Consider the following 19078-nt stretch of genomic DNA (forward strand, 5'->3'; position numbering starts at 1 on the left):
AGCAAATTTTTATATAACAAAAAATTGTATTTATCGAATTTAAACTCTTGTGAGACATACTAACATTAAATAATAGGCTCTCCGAAATTTGTCGCGCGAGTGACTAAAACAAATGAGTCTATACCGTGAAATTATTTAACATTATTCAATTGACATACGGCTCTGAGTGTTGGCCACTCAAAAAAGAACAAGTCGCTAAACTGCATGCTGCGGAGATGAGGATGCTGAGATGGGCTGGCGGAGTAACGTTGTTGGATCATATTAGGAATATCCACGTTAGAGGCAGTTTCAGAGTAAGGCCAATCGAAGAAAAGCTCACCGAAAATCGACTACGATCGTATGGCCACGTCATGAGGCGCCCACCAGACCACATGACGAGAAAGGTGCTAGAGATGAGTGAAAAGCCTAGGGGTCGCGGAAGGCCCAAGATAACATGGATAGGTCTTGTAAAAAAGAACCTTAAAGAAAAAAGATTACCACCAGAGACGACCCAGGACAGACGCTCCTGGCGACACCGTATAAGGAGAGCCGACCCCAAGTGAATGGGATATAAGGCTAGGAAGAAGAAGATTATTCAATTGCATTTATTTATATGGAAGTGGTTCTGTTACTGATAAACTAGATCGCCTTGGTGGAAATTAGTTTTAGTTGGATCTTTTTAGTCAAAACTAGCTGTCGCAAAGGGCCTGCGTAAAAGTGATAACTAAGGAATAATGTGTTTGTAAAATCAAACCCTGGTACGCTAAAAAATTGTTACCGTAAAAACCCGATATAAGTAATTAAATCGGGTTTTTACGGTAACAATTTTTTAGCGTACCAGGGTTTGATTTGGTCAAAACTAACAACTAACTAATCAACCAACTAACAGAGTAAGTTAACAAAAACCTTGTAAATACACTCAAGAACTCGTCAAAAAGAATGTCACAGCCCAGTCATGAAACAAACAAAAATTTAATTAACAAAGTTAATGAGAGCCGTCTGAGAATATATTTGTAAATACGAATTAAAAGATAAAAAAGGTGTACAAGATAAATATTTAACTCCGCAAAATGTAAAAGTCAACTGTATTTACATTTCGTCTGGATTGACTTTAGAGGAATAGAAATACCGAATAATAATAAATTAATCTTTATTGTTCAAAACATACATGGTACTTATGAAGTTGGAGCCCTGGAGACTACGTTATTTTGCACTATGTTGCAGCCCCAGTGGTTGCCCGTATTACATAATCAGTTAAAATTTGAAAGAACAATTAGACTTAATTTGTAACATAAAAAGTATTGTTGTATTGTTTACAGAGGACCTACCGGGAAACGCGAATCCGAAATTTCGCTATCTGCCTCTTTATCGCTCAAATATGCAAGAGTGACAGCGATTTTAGATAACGAAATTTCGATTTTCTTGTTTCGCGATAGACCCTCAGATTGTGATAGTGGCGCCCCCTACGCAGAGTTTCGCGTAATATTCCCTATTGCAACTAGGGCATCCGATGTTTGATGATTGTTGATAGGTTTATATTATACCTAATGACATCAGGCGCTAATGAGATCATTATAACATCAAAACGTTAGTAAGAATTGGCCTCCACCACTAGTTTTCATTTAAAAAGTGTTGGACTACAATTACCCAGTGGGCAGCAAAGGCACATTTTACGGTGTCTTCAAAAGTGCACCGACACTATCGAAAATCGGCTCCATAAATCCTGGCACTTTTCCTGCCAATCCGTCATTGCACGTACCAAGATACGAAGTGCCAGCTGGCAGCAGCCAGCAGGCCGATGCACGATCGAGCCACGTCACTCACCTGCCTTCATATTCCATACGCTTACAGGTATATGTAGTTTCGTTTTTCTTTTTGGCCAATATATTTCACAGCGTACCTTAGAAATACAAAGCAATGAGGGCTACCGTGTTTAATTTTGCCGCTAGGGACGCTAGTGGAGATGGAGGTCTTTCAAAATGTCAAATGCATAGAAGTTTTGGGGGATTGTGGTAAATCTTGGTCCATCTTTGATCAATCATGGTAAACAATATGTACTTACTCGTATAGCTCATTAAATGTTAGTGGTTTAAAAAGTGCCAACTAAAATATATGCAAAATTAAACAGGTTGAAAAAATGGCTCATCTAGGCGTCTACAGAGCTAATGTGATGAAACAACTCTAAATTTGCATCAAATTAATTTGTCACTCTTGTAGATAAAATGCAACTTTCTCGTCTGTTTTTGAAGAAGAAAAAGCTGTTGTGCTGAATAATAATAATAATATAGTATTTCGCAAAAACGTACAGCGTTTATTACTCGTAAACTTTATATTTTGTCAAAATTGTCTAGCTGTCAACTTTTCCAACTTTGAAGTATGAAGTATATCCGTGATTCAATCAGGCGCGGTTGACAGCCCCAGCGGCAGTCTGTTGAACTTGTAAACGAATGAGCAGTGTTGTGAAACTTGTTATAGGAGTTGACAGATATCACCTCAGCTGTGACGGGCCCAGGGGGCCCGAGCAAATTTGAATTTTATATGTCATAAATATAATTATCAAAGTTGATCGAGGCTTTCCCACACAGCTGAGGGGATAAGGGATATCAGGCGCGGTTAACAGATCCAGTGACAGTCCCTTGAACTCGTAAACGAATGAGTAGCGCTTTGTTTTTAATGCTCATAAGAGCTATCAACTCCTAGCTACAAAGCTAGGAGTTGACAGATATGGGATATCGTTTACGCTAACGTTAATTGGTTCTTTGCTGTGTAAAATATAAAGAAGCATTGCTTGTATTGTTAGAATTGGTAGTTGTGGACAAGACTAGACGTCAATAATAAAAAAAGATCTCTATAATTATATCATATATTTTTAATTAATGTATGATTGAACATTTTACATTTTGTTTGCAAATTTCGTGGCTTATTTTACACTTAAATAGTAAAAATTTATTATAAAAAAAAACATCGCTCATGTAAATCTAAATGTGTGTTGTAAGTCTACAATGTAACAAATTTCGATAAATGTCAATATCCATAGCATTTGACAAAGTACGTTAAATCCATGGATTTATTTCCTATAAAGGTTTATACTTAAAGTACTTCATTGCTCCAAGGTGCACATTCGACTTATTGGACTCTTTGTAGTTTTATTTCTCTAAATCGTCTATAAACAAAACAATACACCATTATTATAATACTATCGCTTACAAGTTTAATACAAGTATCATAATACATAAGCTTTTACACTGGATTCTCGCTTTAATAATATTATTACTGGTGCTTGTTGACTAAACCAAGTTCTATTCATGAGTTAAGAATATATAAAAGGGACAGCTACGAACTGAAGTGCCTCGTAAGGCTTTGAATGTAAACTCTGAAGCCACAGATGTAAGCAGACCTAAAGTGGATAGCGCAATTTTTTTGCTACACAAAATTAAACCATAACACTGACCAAGATATTGATAATAGGAGACAAGGAAAACAGTGTAAATGAGAGAGTGGATAGTGCAGTTTTTTTGGCTACACCAAAACCATAACACTGACCAAGACAGTATAGTGATGATAGGATACAATAAAAACAGTGTAAATGACAGAGTGGATAGTGCAGTTTTTTGCTACACAAAATTAAACCATTACACCACACCACACATTGACCAATATAGTGATGATAGGATACAAGAAAAACAGTGTAAATGACAGAGTGGATAGTGCAGTTTTTTGCTACACAAAATTAAACCATTACACTGACCAAGATAATGATAATAGGAGACAAGAAAAACAGTGTAAATGAGAGTATTAAAGTGACATTCGGATGTCATTCTGCAGCTGAATTACGAGTACTATTGCGACATTACTACAGCGGCGTTAAAAACTCCAAAAGTTTGCAAGTTTTGTATACATTTGCATTGGTGGGAACATTAATTTAATTTAGTTTAATTTAATGCAAACTATGGTACCCAAGAGAGGGCAAGAGAAAGAGAGGAAAACCTTTCAGAAGATGGCAGGATGATCTGGTAAAGACAGCTGGCAAAACCTGGAATAGACTGGCACAGAAGAGAGAAGAATGGAAAATGTTGAGGGAGGCCTTTGCCAAAGGGCACACAGAATTAGCAATGGAAGATAATTAAACAAACGATACCACATATTCTGATAAAAGGCTAAATAATAAAAATAAAAATAAATTTAATGCAAAAATATGCAAGGAAGTATAGTGGATTAGCATTGATTGACAAGTACTTTATTATTTCAACGATTAGCAAAGTACCTAATGTTTTTGATTTAATTTGACTTCTTCTTCAATTACTTGTTTCGGTCTATGTAAGTGCCCTGTCCAATTTAGTTATATTCTAACGTTTGATAGTATCTGCGGTTTGGCCGACATCCAACGCGGTCACAGGAGCTACATTAGGTATTTTAGTACTGAATAGAAAGTCTAAAGGATTACATAGGTGTATAAAGGTTACGACTTAACGTTCATGTCCTTTTTGAGAGTGATTGAATGGTTAGTACAAATTAAGAAAAAACTATTTTTTACATAATTTCACATTATTTCCAACGGAGTATATGTTAGAGTTTTCAAATGATTCACGGTTAGTTTCACTAGACTTATATTGACCGGGATATAGACCGTGATTACCTTTTGTATTATTTGTGAGCTCCGGATAAAAATAAAAATAAAACAAATAATACAAAAGGTAATCACGGTCTATATCCCGGTCAATATAAGTCTAGTGGAGTATATGTTACCGTAAAAACCCGTTTTTAGTAAAAACGCGTTTTTTTTAAGTTAAAACTAGTTTTCCGTAAGGCCTCGGTAATTAAATATGTAATTCTTATTAACTAGGGGTAAAAGTACAGATGCAGGGGTCATTTGAGAAGATTCATAGTATAAGCACGTCATAAATCTCCAGCAGTAGTCTGCTGAGTGCACACGTGATAAAATTATTATTTAATTCGATTCGTTAGCTGATATAATTTCGGTATATAAGAACATTTGATTTAGTATCATATCGAATAGTGCCCGCAGCAGTGACCGCCGGATCACACGCAAGTAAATTTCACCTACATTTGATTTTGGTGGCTCATATAATTTCGGTGGTTAATTTAATAAAACCGGCATGAGTCCATAACTACTCGAAATAAATATTTTTCGTTTAATTTCATTTCATATGATTTTTATGGCTCAAATTTTGGTGGATCTATACAGGGTGATTTCGGGGTCATGTAGCAAGAAAACAAGACATCATACAACATTCACAGATGAGCCTAATGATGTTGTTAATTATTGTTTATCACCAATAATGATGATGAGATCGCTTTTTAGCGATAAGGCCGCCTGTTGTTTACTTCTGTCTTCATGTATTATTTGTGTTTCCGTGTACATTTATTCTGAGGTTGTGCTATAAAGAGGACTTGTATTGTATACTTTTTCAGATGACAAGTAGAAAACATTTTTTTTTTTGCATACAATTTGGTCACCCTACTCAATGTGACGTCGTGTCGCTATCCATACAGCGGATGTCAAAAGTCATAAATAAGGTGATGATTGATTGATGATTACTAAGTATAAGATTAATTTTACTTGAAAAATAAGAAAAAATAAACTAACTATCTTTTGAAATAAAACTATGAAAACGGATTATATCGCGTATATTGAATTTATAATACATCCCGACGTTTCGAACCCTTTACAGCGTTCGTGGTCAACGGGTGACAATATTAACACACAATACACAATATTAACTATCTTTTAATCATATAGGTACTACCATATGACAATGTGGATCATTTACAGTCAGAAAAAGTGGTTTTGGGTCACGACCACGTCACGACCCAGAAATTATCCTCCATACACGGTGGCTAAAAAATAAGTGCATTCCCGTTGCCAGGGAGGTTTCGAGATTATACTGAGCAACTTTTACTATAAGACCAACCGCGAAATCTAAAAAAAAAATTGGCTGTTTCATACAGTTTGGCAGTTTGGCAGTACAGTGTTCCATTTTCTATGGGAGGGTACATTTTTTTTCGCTCTCATAGTGAAAGTTGCTCAGTATAATCCCAAAACGGGAATCCCTGGTACCGGGAATGTACTTATCTTTAGCCAACCTGTATAAATATAAATATTTCGGTGGACCATATGATTTAGTAGCATGTCGAATAGCGCCGGCAGTAGTGACCGCCGAGTGCACGCGAGCTGAATTGCGCTTTAATTTCCTGCGCATGCTAGATTAAAACGCTCTGACCTCGCCGGCAATGCAGGTATGCGACTGGATTGCTGGCCTACTCGACCCTATATGGACTATACTAAACAAATGTATACAGTTCTTATTTGCTAAATTAGTCAAAAAAAAACAAGGGTCATAATGTTCGGTACAGGGTGTGATAAAAATACGTTGACATTTTTTTGACAAATATTAAAACTAAATTAGAATTTTCTTAAGATAATACAATTTGTAAAGAAGTGTAAGCAAGAAAAAAATCAATTGTTTTGCTCATATAGAAAGCCAGTGGTGCGCTCGGTGACCTAATTGCAAAATTTAGCGTAGAACACTATAGTTTTTATGAAAGCGTCTGCAATATGCAGATAAAAAGAGAGAACTTGTAACTTTTTCCATTTTTTCCTCAAATATAAAATTTTGGAATATCGCTCGCAGACGTATCTGCATGTTAAAAAAAATATTTTTGACAAATTCATGTTTATTTTGGAAATTTCAACTTTTTTTTGATTACGTCTTATTAATATTTTTATTGGTGGCTATGGTGTTTGTTTTTGTATTTTTTTTGTGTGCATGTGCCTAGTTTTAAGATTTCAAACACAATGTAATATTGTCCTTGAATAAAAATGATGATGATGATGATGATCAGGCATCAATTTTTATTCGCAGTAAATTTAAAATATATTTTTTTACGGTCTTTATTCAGTTTTAATGAATTTAAACTGCAGCTATCCAAACAGTATATGTTTATCTCGAATTATCTCTGACATGTTAGTATCACAGGTCGCGGGGTCATTGACCTGTGTATTCCTAACGAATTGCTTACACGAGGCAACTTCGTTAGTGTAAACTGGATCTAATCTTGTTATGAGAAACTACGTTGATCATATAAATAAATAATACTGTAAATGTGCTACGAAGGGGCTGTGAAATAATGAAAACGAGGTCTTTAGATTCACGACTTTGTAATATTCTTACCCCCGAAGTTACACACAATAGCTCTCGAATTTAAACGGTTGTGAGACATACTAACATTAAATCATTTTACGGTTTAGACTCACTTGTTTTAGTCACTCGCGCGACATGTTTCGGAGAGCCTAGTACTAGTAGCACTATTAGTGCTTGAGAAAGGAGACCTAGGCTCTCCGAAACATGTCGCGCGAGTGACTAAAACAAGTGAGTCTAAACCGTAAAATGATTTAACAATAGTTCTTATCACTCTTGCGAAGAAAAAACTAAATTCTAAGCGAAATAATTGTTAAATACGGTGCCGTCTCAAACATTCGTCCTCCATATTGTCATTTTTTGACAGGTTAGGCATCGAAGACACAGACCCATCCGGAATTCAGCAACGATTAAAAATTGTGTAAAAATATTTTATACGGCTATGAAATTAATCGCATTAAATATTCATGAAATTAAACAATGAAAACGGATTATATCGCGTATATTGAATTTATACATCCCGACGTTTCGAACCATTTATTTGAAAATTGTTGTAACCTTATGAACCGATTTTGGATGTACAACCAGCCTAAGTTTAAGTTTATTATGGTTCATTATTTTTGTATGTGGGTATTTTCGTACATTGTAGTTTTTCCTCAGTCACCCGTTGACCACGAACGCTGTAAAGGGTTCGAAACGTAGGGATGTATTATAAATTATTTCATGAGGAACTATCTATATGTGATATACATTAAATATTATTAAACATAAATAAAAACTTTAATTACAAACGTCAGTATTTAAAAAGTAAAACTAGTTTATACCTTCTTGGGTTCTCATGAATTTGTGACATAATTAAAAGCTATAACGCCCTAGGGAGTTACAGCTAATCTGAAATCGGCTTTAGTATTTACATATTTTTATTAGTAGAACTTACAAACTAACCCCTTAGTTTGTAAGTTCTACTAATATAAATATGTGTCCATGTGTTACACGCAATAAAAAATATTCATTCATTCATTCATTTATTAAAAGGCAAGCTATCATCAAAATATACGAATAACGTTACAATGGTAAACATGAATAAGTGACAATAGTCGGACACAGTGAATCACCGCACTGGTCTGGTATAATTGACCGCAGCTGCATCTGATAAATTTATAGTGCATAAATCAACTGCAGCTTTCAGCGTGGACGGTACTGGGTTTATTATGCTGTCACTACATTTATGGCGGGTTCAGATATCAACTAAAGTAACTATGAATTTTCTCAAATGATTAAAAAAAAAATGTTATTCTGGAAGAGCGAGGTCTCCTGATACAGGTACTTCATACCTAATAGGAGGACTCCACCACTATGTATTTACCAACTAAGATAAATGATCATCTTATCTTATCTTATCTTATCTTATCTTATCTTATCTTATCTTATCTTTTCTTATTTTTACGCCTAAGATCCTAATCTGTTAAACAAAAGCCATTGTTTCTTTTATAGCGGTTAACATCCGTATTAGCCACGTGGCAAAGCAACAATGTCCTTTAAAAAACCGGCCAAGTGCGAGTCGGACTCGCGCACCGAGGGTTTCCGTACTTTTTAGTATTTATTATTATTTATTATTTTAAACTTTATTGCACAAGAACAAGTACAAAAGGCGGACTTAATGCCTTGAGGCATTCTCTACCAGTCAACCACTGGGCCAAACAGAAATTGTTAAGGTGGGTGCAGTGCGATGCGAAAAAAAAAATTCTAAATATAAATTCTAATACTAACGCCAATATACAAACTAGTAATATTTATATACTATAATACCTTTATAAACTACATAAATAAACAATATAAATACATATACAAATTTATCATATAATATACATAAATATATATTTGCATGTGCGGGTAGGGGGGAGGGGGTCCCACTAGACAGTATCTAGCAGGTGCTTGTAGAGCATTCGTTTGAAAGTCAGCTTGTTTGGGGCTTGTCTAATCGTTAGAGGGAGCGAATTCCAAAGACGGATTGCTTGAACAGCAAAAGAAGACGTGAGAAAACCGGTATGGTGAGGGAGAACAGAGAGTTTAAGAGAACGGGCAGCGCGCAGCTCACAGCCTGGGCGTGGGGTAATAAAGCTGAAGTTACATTTGAGATATTCTGGAGTGATGGGCTCAAATAGGATACAGAAGAGTAAGGAGAGTATTCGAAAGGATCGGCGCTGACGTATGGGGAGCCACTTGAGCTGGCGGCGGTAGCTGGATATATGATCAAACTTTCGAATTCCAAAAATGAACCGTATTCCGTTGTTTACCAGTCGATCGAGTTTGTTGAGAGAATTTTGATCCATGTTGGTTGTGCACACATCAGCATAATCAATGAGCGGGAGGATGAGTGCTTGAACGAGCAATTTCTTTGTGCATACCGGAAGGAAGTTTTTGAACCGGTAGAGTGTGTGTAAGGTACAGGTGACCTTCCGGCTGATCTCAGAAAGTTGCCCGTCCCATGAGAGATGCCTGTCAATGATTAAACCGAGGTCCTTCACTTGACTCGAAACTGGGATAACCGAGCCGTCAAAAATTATCGGTGCAACAGAAACCGCATCCAACTTCAAAAGTTGCCATCGACTACCCAGAATAATGGCCTGGCACTTAGATGGGTTGACAGAAATGCCAAAAGAACTAGACCAGTCACTTATGTGATCCAGGTCATCATTGATAGCCGCAATAGCGCAGTTGACATCCGCTACCTCGGCTTGGGCGTATAATTGCAGATCGTCTGCATACAGATGATGATCGCATTTGAGTCCGTGCGTGATGAAATTAATAAACATCGAAAATAACAATGGAGAGAGAATACCACCTTGTGGTACTCCGGTGTTCAGATCACGCCAATCAGACATACACCTATCTCTACGGACAGCTTGGGTGCGACTGGATAGGTACGAATCAAACCACGCCATTGATTCCGAGGAGAACCTGAAATGGGAAAGAGCAGCCAATAGAAGGTCGTGGTCAACAATGTGGGCGTCAAGCCAAACGTTTTATGTATTTACTACTAATTTTATGTTAATTTACACCTTTACATTTTACAGTTTTATGTTTTTCTAATTTTATTGTGCAATTAAATCAAATTCATTTTATTATTTATTTTTTTCAATGTAATTAATTATTTATTCAAAATTATTTTAATGTTACATATTTTGCATGTCGAAGTGGACAAGCAGATCCCCCGTTATATTATATAATTTAGCGCGGCGACTGCATACGTCACGGCCGAGCCGGTTCTCAGCCGACCACCTTGCGCACGCGCACTCTCTCGCGGGCCGCGCTCACCAGTCAATCAGCCGCCTTGACGCGAAGTGCATGTCGCAGCGCCGCGTATTGCACCGCAAATTGCATTTTGTATTCGCTCGCGCCTGATAGTTTTAAGTGCCTATCTATCTTTCTTCATTTCTCCTTCTGTAAATACTCCTATATACTCTGTACCTTCGCTTACGCTTGTGTGTGTGTGCTCAAGAATAAAACAAAAGAACATATCGCTTGTTTACTTTCTACGCCCGAAGCCGTGCCTATAGCAAGCAAGTGGATAGGTGTGGAGTATTCCTGCGTTATTACGCACCCCCACATTGGTGACTCCCTGCTAAACACCTCAGAATGACTAACACCAGCGGCACTGAACCAAACAAAGAAGTACCGTTACAAAATGGCGCCGAGCACTTAACGGCTGAATCATTTCGGGTTGGCGTCAAAGTGCCACCGTTTTACCCTGACAAACCTGCGCTATGGTTTGCGCAGCTGGAAGGACAATTTCGTTTATCTCGAGTAACGACAGACGAGACAAAATTTTATTATGCCATGGCGCAACTTGAACCTCAATACGCGGCGGAGGTTGAAGATATTATTACGTCACCGCCGGAGGAGGACAAATATGGAAAGCTCAAGACGGAGCTGATTAAGCGCCTTTCTGCGTCGCGGGAGAGGAAGGTACAGCAGGTCCTGAACCTTGAAGAGACTGTCTGGCTTGCCAGCGTTCGAAGGTCACTCGACACGTCTCCACACCACTGTCATCATTTGACGTCCCCAAAGGCAGGTTCCTTAACATACATATTGACCTAATCGGACCGCTTCCACTTTGTCAGGGTTTTAAGTACTGCCTCACCGCCATTGACCGTTTTACGAGGTGGCCTGAGGCAATCCCAATACAGGACATGACCGCCGATACCGTCGCACAGGCTCTGCTACATGGCTGGATAGCTCGCTTCGGGTGCCCGGTGAGTATCGTCACGGACAGAGGTCGCCAGTTCGAGTCTGCACTTTTTAAGAAGCTCTCCGAGCTGGCAGGGTTTGTACATAAGCGTACCACAGCGTATCATCCTGCGTGTAATGGCATCGTGGAGCGTCTGCACCGCCAGCTAAAGGCCGCCATTACGTGTCACGCCGGCAGCACATGGGTTGAATCACTCCCACTGGTGTTGTTAGGCGTAAGGAACGCCTTCAAAGAAGACCTCCAAGCCTCCTCTGCGGAGCTCGTCTACGGACAGCCCCTGCGAATGCCTGGTGAATTTTTCAACCCAGGTGCTGATCCATTTCCTGATGTGACGGACTACTTGTCTCGGCTTCGCACGTTCACAAAGAACTTGCGCCCGACACCAGCTTCCCGTCACGTGAGTCAGCGTCGTACATTTATTTTCAACGACCTAGCAACGTCTTCTCATGTATTTCTCAGAGACGATACTCTGTTCAAGTCGTTGAAGCCAGCTTACACGGGCCCCTATAAGGTCCTTCAGAGAGGTCCAAAGGTATTCACTCTGCTCATAAATGGTAAGTCTGTGACAGTATCTGTAGACCGCATAAAGCCAGCCTACATACTTCACGACACACACACCAATCACATTACACATGAAACACAAACACACAACAACTCCCACAAAACAACCACCACCGGTTCAGCTTTGAATGAGGAAAATGTCGTCAAACGTACACGCTCAGGTCGTGTAGTTCATTTTCCAGACTATTATCGCCCTTAGCCGGTCTCTGGGGGGGGGGGGGGGGGGGGGTGATGTGGGCGTCAAGCCAAACGTTTTATGTATTTACTACTAATTTTATGTTAATTTACACCTTTACATTTTACAGTTTTATGTTTTTCTAATTTTATTGTGCAATTAAATCAAATTCATTTTATTATTTATTTTTTTCAATGTAATTAATTATTTATTCAAAATTATTTTAATGTTACATATTTTGCATGTCGAAGTGGACAAGCAGATCCCCCGTTATATTATATAATTTAGCGCGGCGACTGCATACGTCACGGCCGAGCCGGTTCTCAGCCGACCACCTTGCGCACGCGCACTCTCTCGCGGGCCGCGCTCACCAGTCAATCAGCCGCCTTGACGCGAAGTGCATGTCGCAGCGCCGCGTATTGCACCGCAAATTGCATTGTTTTGTATTCGCTCGCGCCTGATAGTTTTAAGTGCCTATCTATCTTTCTTCATTTCTCCTTCTGTAAATACTCCTATATACTCTGTACCTTCGCTTACGCTTGTGTGTGTGTGCTCAAGAATAAAACAAAAGAACATATCGCTTGTTTACTTTCTACGCCCGAAGCCGTGCCTATAGCAAGCAAGTGGATAGGTGTGGAGTATTCCTGCGTTATTACGCACCCCCACAACAACGTTAAACGCATTTGAAAAGTCAATGAGAACAAGTACTGTAACTTTCGAGGATTCCATGCCTTGTCTTATGTCCTCAGTGACCTTCAAAAGCGCGGTGGTCGTACTATGCCCTGCCCGAAAACCAGACTGGTATGGAGACAGTAAACGGTTGAAATTAATAAATTTTGAGATTTGGTTATGTGCTGCAGCCTCTAGTATCTTGGACATGAATGGGAGAATAGATATAGGCCTGAAGTGACTAAGAGAGCTGGGGTTAGAAACTTTGGGAAGCGAGATAACAAAGGCTTTACGCCAAGAAGATGGAAATTGTCTAGTGTGAAAAGAGAAATTGATGATATGGGTTATTACAGGAAGAATACTTTCCAGAACAAAGAGAATCATAACGCGACCTATATCGTCATGGCCTACCGCTTTGGACTTAATAGAGCTAATGATTTTACGTACATCCTCGATTGTGACAGGGGCAAGATGAAAAGGTGTAATGTTAGGAGACGGAAGAGAAGCAATAAAGGAGATGGTTTTAAATTTGATGACAGAGTTTAATGTTGTAGTGTTCGAGAAATGGGCGTTAAGACTATCTAGGGAGAAAGTTGATGGATCGAAACTGTTCGTGGAATTGCCAACACCCAAAGACTTTAAAAATTTCCAAGTGTCCGTAAGAGATGCTTTCGAGATGTTGTCATGAATGTATCGGCGTTTCGCGACCCTCACCATCTGGTTACAACGGTTTCGAGCAACCTTGAAGAGACGCCAGTTTTCGTCACACCGATCACGCTTATATTTACGGAAGGCTCGATCCCTTTTCGTCATCGCCATTCGTACTCCCCTGGTAATCCATGGAGCTGGGGGCCGCCTAAGTCGGACGTCGCGCGCCGGCGCATAAGCATCGAATAACTCTAGAAGGACTTTATTGAGAGCTAGCACCTTATCATCTACAGCTTGTGCATCAAATGTCGGCGCCCAGTTAGCAGCAGCGGCATCCAGCTTTAACTTCTCGATATCCAGGCGAGCATAGTTTCGAAGACGCACCACGGTAGGCTTCGGTTTGGGCACTTTGACTTTATAAGTGGTGTAAATAAGATCATGGCGCGAAAACCCAGGAGCCAACATCTGCCCCGAATCTATGACATGCTCCGTGGAGGATGTAAGTATCAGATCCAACCAAGTATCAGGCGAGTCCGCGTTGCGGTGAGTAGCATTGAGAGGTAATATGGAGAAGCCGCTCGCATGTACAATGGATTTAAGGTTCAGTGCCCTTGAGTGGTCCTTCAGAAGGTCGGTATTAAAATCACCCATGATTATGTGGTGCATGTACTCCGAACCTACACTACAAAGAAGACTGTCTAAAGTGGAGAAGTAGTCAATCGTAGGAGGGCAGTAGATTACACCAACAATCACACTGACTCCGCGCACCTTGGCCTCCACGAACAGAATTTGTTGTTATAGCGGCAACAGAAATACATCATCTGTGAAAATTTCAACTGTCTAGCTATCACGGTTCATGAGATACAGCCTGGTGACTGACAGACAGACGGACAGACGGACAGACAGACGGATAGACGGACAGCGAAGTCTTAGTAATAGGGTCCCGTTTTTACCCTTTGGGTACGGAACCCTAAAAAGCAACTGTATCGTGATAGAATTAAGGTTCAAATTTATGTGTCACACAGATGTCAATCACAATGAAAAAATCAATTATGATCAACTCTGGTCAACGTGGGACTCGAACCCACATCCTCGGATTGCCGGTCCAATGCGGAATTGGTAACGCATTGGACCGGCAATCCAAGGATATGGGTTCGAGTCCCACGTTGACCAGAGTTGATCATAATTGATTTTTTCATTGTGATTGACATCTGTATATACAATTTATTTGTAATAATGTGGTATGTCTCCCACAATAAAAAAGGAAAAATATATTAACTTTTTCCCTGTATACTCTTTGTGCAAGCTATAAACAAAGATAGATATAACTCCGTAATAGATGGATACAGTCTAAGGAAAAAACGTGCCTCGAAAATCAAGAAAATTTGATTCTCGTTCAGAGGGCGCTACTAGTTTTGGCCTACAGTCGTATAGATGGCGTTGACGGTTTCGTTTGTTATTTAACAATTTTAACGCATATCAGGGAAAGAAAATGGGTCATAATCATAAAAATAATTAATGCAAATAAAAAAAATCATTTATCAATATCTAAATACATTTTGTCGCATTTTTATAAATCTTAATTTTTAGTTTTAAAGTGTGTCGACAGATGGCAGTGAATTTACTGGGGTTACAAAATTTACTATGACAGTACCGCTCTAGTATAAGTTACTCTTAAAATACCTCAGGGAAAATAATATATCGGAACTAAGGTTCTGTAATGACCCCAACGCTCTTACAGACCGCTTAATATTCATGCTTACCCAATCCTTAGCAGAAAATACTAAAACTAATGTGATACCAAGCAAAAAACGTATTATCAAACCATGGATAACCCCCGGAATATTGAGATGCATAAGAAACCGAAATCAGCTACAAAAAAAGGCACGTAATAATCCTGACGACAATATTATTAAGATTACATATACCCGATACAGAAACTTCTGCAACAAACTTATAAAAAACTTAAAAAGAAAATTTGAAAGGGAACTCCTCGTTAACTCTGTTAATAATAATAAGTTGTTATGGAAAAATATAAAAAATTTAACGTTTAACAAATCTAACAAAGTCAACTCAGAGCTATTGAATATAAAAGACAATGCTGCCGAATCAGCAAACTTTGTTAACAATTACTTCGCTAACATTGGGGAAAAACTTGCCCAACAAATTGTCCCCAACCCGCAAGACGATATCAACCAGTACCTTAGTCGTATCCCTACTCAAACTGGATCATTTGTATTATTACCTGCTACTGTCGATGAAGTCTACAATACCTTGACTAACCTTAAATCTAATAGCGCACCGGGCTGGGATAACATCACTAGTAGCTTTTTGAAATTTATCTCTGCAGAAATAGTCCCCATCATTACACATTTAGCTAATCTTAGCTTTAACCAAGGAATATTCCCGCAGTCCTTGAAACATTCGCTGATTACACCCGTGTACAAGAGTGGGGACAGAGACGACGTCAGTAATTATAGGCCAATATCGGTACTGCCTACAATATCTAAGATTCTAGAAAAACTTCTCAATACTAGACTGCTTAGCTATTTAAACAAATTTAATCTCCTATCTACCGCACAGTACGGATTCAGGCACGGAAAGTCTACTGAAGACGCAGTAACTGATCTCACATCGCTTATAGTAGATAATCTTGATAATAACAACAAGTGCTTGGCAGTCTTCCTAGACCTTAAGAAGGCTTTCGACACCGTCTCTGTCCCTATTCTTCTACAAAAACTTGAGAAAATTGGTGTAAGAGGTACACCACTCTTGCTACTTAAAAATTATATCACTAACAGGAAGCAAAGAGTTAAAATATCACAACGCACCAGTACTGATGAGAATGTCTCTTACGGTGTACCCCAGGGAAGTGTTTTAGGACCTACATTATTTCTAATATACATCAATGATCTCTGTAACATGACGATTCCTAACGCAAAACTTTATTCGTACGCGGATGATACGGCTGTTGTATATACCGGCAAATCATGGGACTTAGTGAAAATCAGCGCTGAACTAGGAATGACCGAGATCTCTAAATGGTTGCGAATGAACCTATTGACACTGAACACCGGAAAAACAAAATATATGTGTTTCAGTATTACAAGTAGCTCACAGCCCAAACAGAATATGGATATCAAAATACATTTTGATCAATCTTGTGTTGGTACAAATTGTGGATGCCCATCTATCGAAAAAGTTGCACAAATCAAGTATCTGGGAGTTCTAGTAGATGAGCATCTAAGTTGGTACTCGCACATAGACCAGGTAATATCTAGGATCAGAAAGCTACTCTGGATATTTAAGACACTAAGACATATTGTGCCTGTAACAATAATCACGAAAGAAACAAAAAGTCGTAACATTTTAAATGAAATATACACGTCCTTGGTACAGTCTGTCTTGATGTATTGCATCACTGTCTGGGGGGGTGCTGCTAAAAGCCGGTTCATAGACATTGAAAGAGCACAACGAGCACTTATCAAGATCATGTATTTCAAAAAGAATAGATTTCCTACTGAACTACTATACCAAATTAGTGGACTTCTATCTGTCAGAAAATTGTACATTCTGCAGACTTCCCTTAAAAAACATAGGACTCTACCATTCAACCCAAACTACAAAAAGAAAAGATTGATCGTCAATATAGCTAATCCATCTAAAACTAGAACCTCATTTGCTAGCTCACAGTTTAACATAAAATCCGCACACCTTTACAATAAAATTAATAAATTACTAGACATACACTCCAAATCTTACCATGAGTGTAAAAAGCTCCTAGCACATTGGCTAAAAACTAAATCATATGAAGAGACAGAGAACTTACTACGTTGAATCTAAACAATCGCACACACACACACACACACATGCACACGCACATGCACACACACGCACATACACACCTACACTCACATCACACATCCACACACGCTCTTACACACACACAGAAAAGATCTCTCTTTACGCTCATATTATTTCATATTTCATGTAACTTTTTAAATTGTGTTTCTTTTAATTCCTAATGTAATATAAATGTTAATTCTAAAATGTTAGATTAATCTATATGTTTGTTTAGTTTAGGTTACTTTATTTACATAGTTATAGTTTATAGTTAGCATGTTAAATTTAGAATTGATTGTATTAGTCGTGTTATTGTTTCTATGTAAAAACATAGTTAGGGAAGAGCGGTGTCTCCCGACACAGGCATTCTTATGCTTACTGGGCGGCTCCATCCCTTTAAATCATTATATATTGCTAATTTATTAAATAAAGAATTTTTGTATTTTGTATTTTTGTATTTTTGTACTCTATGCTATAAATAACTAAAACAGTAACTTCCTATTTCAGGCTCTGAAGTGTCATAACTGTAGGTAACATGGCCCACACTGTTAACTGACAGTTCATGAACCTTAATCCAAAGGCGTAAGGTTCAAGGTTGGACAGTTTAGAGTTGCTGTTTGCACAGTCAACTGGATAACTTGTCAAAGTTCGCATATTTGTTCACTTGAGAAATGATGCCAAGTTTCTTCTTTGAAAGCTTTGGTGGTGACGTGTGGAAATACGTAAAATATGGATATACTTGTGTGTATACGTAAATAAGTTTACATTTTATAGCTTCATAACGACCCATTCCTGGCCAATTTATTTTCTAAATCTTCTTCTTTGTTTGCCATGCCCTAACGGACGTCGGCGACCACCTTTGCCATCTCTCTCCTGTTCGTAGCCATTTCTGCCAGCATCACTGCGTTATCGACGTTCGTCCATTTTTTTATGTTGTCAAGCCAGGTGACCCTCCTTCTTCCCCTTCCCCTCTTGCCATCAATTTTTCCTTCTAATATTAGTTGTAGTATATTATATTTGTCATTTCTGTATATGTGTCCAAAATATGATATTTTCCTTCTTTTTACCGTGATCAAAACTTCTAACTTTTTGTCCATTCTATTAAGTACTTCCACATTCGTAACTAAACTAACGGTCCAGGAGATTTTTTCTAAATAAAATAAATAAATAAAATTTTGAATGTAATTTCGATGGTCACTGTAATTTTTCATTAAGTAGTCAATTCTTAAATAGTATTTTATGAAATGAGAAATTTTCATGATGAAGTCTAGCGGTAAGAGCGTGCAACTTTCAATCCGGAGGTCGCGGGTTCAAACCCCGGCTCGTACCAATGAGTTTTTCGTTAAAGGAAAACATCGTGACGAAACCGGACTAATCGCAATAAGGCCTAATTTACCCTCTTGGTTGGAAGGTCAGATGATAGTCACTTTCGTAAAAACTAGTGCCTACGCCAATTCTTGGGTTTGGTTGCCAAGCGGACCCCAGGCTCCCATGAGCTGTGGCAAAATGCCGGGACAAGGAAGATGATGATAAATTTTCATGATCTGAATCATTTAATCATTTAGAATCATTAAATTTATTCATCAATTGGGCCACGATAATAAAATAATTAATTTAAAAAATCCAGAGCGCTCATGGTAACGAGTACAATTTTATGTAGCTTGTACTATTTCACTCTGTATACTCGTAAATGAGGAACTTTCGTAGCCATGTTCACGAAACCTCGAGACGAGACTGCGGTTTCGTAGCACCTCTACGAGCTACGGCGTAACCCTCTACGCCGCGTAGCAC

General features: G+C 38.5%; 1 protein-coding gene across 1 annotated transcript; it reads left to right on the top strand.

Annotated features, from left to right (window-relative positions):
- Nucleotides 1-10979: 10979 nt before the first annotated feature.
- LOC134741736 (uncharacterized) lies at nt 10980-17811 on the top strand. Its single transcript, XM_063674628.1, has 5 exons — nt 10980-11108; nt 11264-11945; nt 13351-13454; nt 16028-16205; nt 17795-17811. Exons 1-5 carry the CDS (start codon nt 10980-10982, stop codon nt 17809-17811), a joined length of 1110 nt encoding a protein of 369 aa, XP_063530698.1.
- The last annotated feature ends 1267 nt before the right edge of the window (nt 17812-19078 follow it).

Source organism: Cydia strobilella, chromosome 5, assembly GCF_947568885.1.
Source record: "Cydia strobilella chromosome 5, ilCydStro3.1, whole genome shotgun sequence".
Taxonomy (NCBI): domain Eukaryota; kingdom Metazoa; phylum Arthropoda; class Insecta; order Lepidoptera; family Tortricidae; genus Cydia; species Cydia strobilella.

Excerpts from the sequence above, each read along its gene's own strand:
- LOC134741736 (XM_063674628.1), top strand. The coding sequence starts at position 10,980 with ATGGCGCAACTTGAACCTCAATACGCGGCGGAGGTTGAAGATATTATT. Across the intron at positions 11,109-11,263 it reads CTGCGTCGCGGGAGAGGAAG|GGTTTTAAGTACTGCCTCAC; the intron begins GTACAGCAGGTC and ends CCACTTTGTCAG. Across the intron at positions 13,455-16,027 it reads TTAAAAATTTCCAAGTGTCC|TACGGATTCAGGCACGGAAA; the intron begins GTAAGAGATGCT and ends TCTACCGCACAG.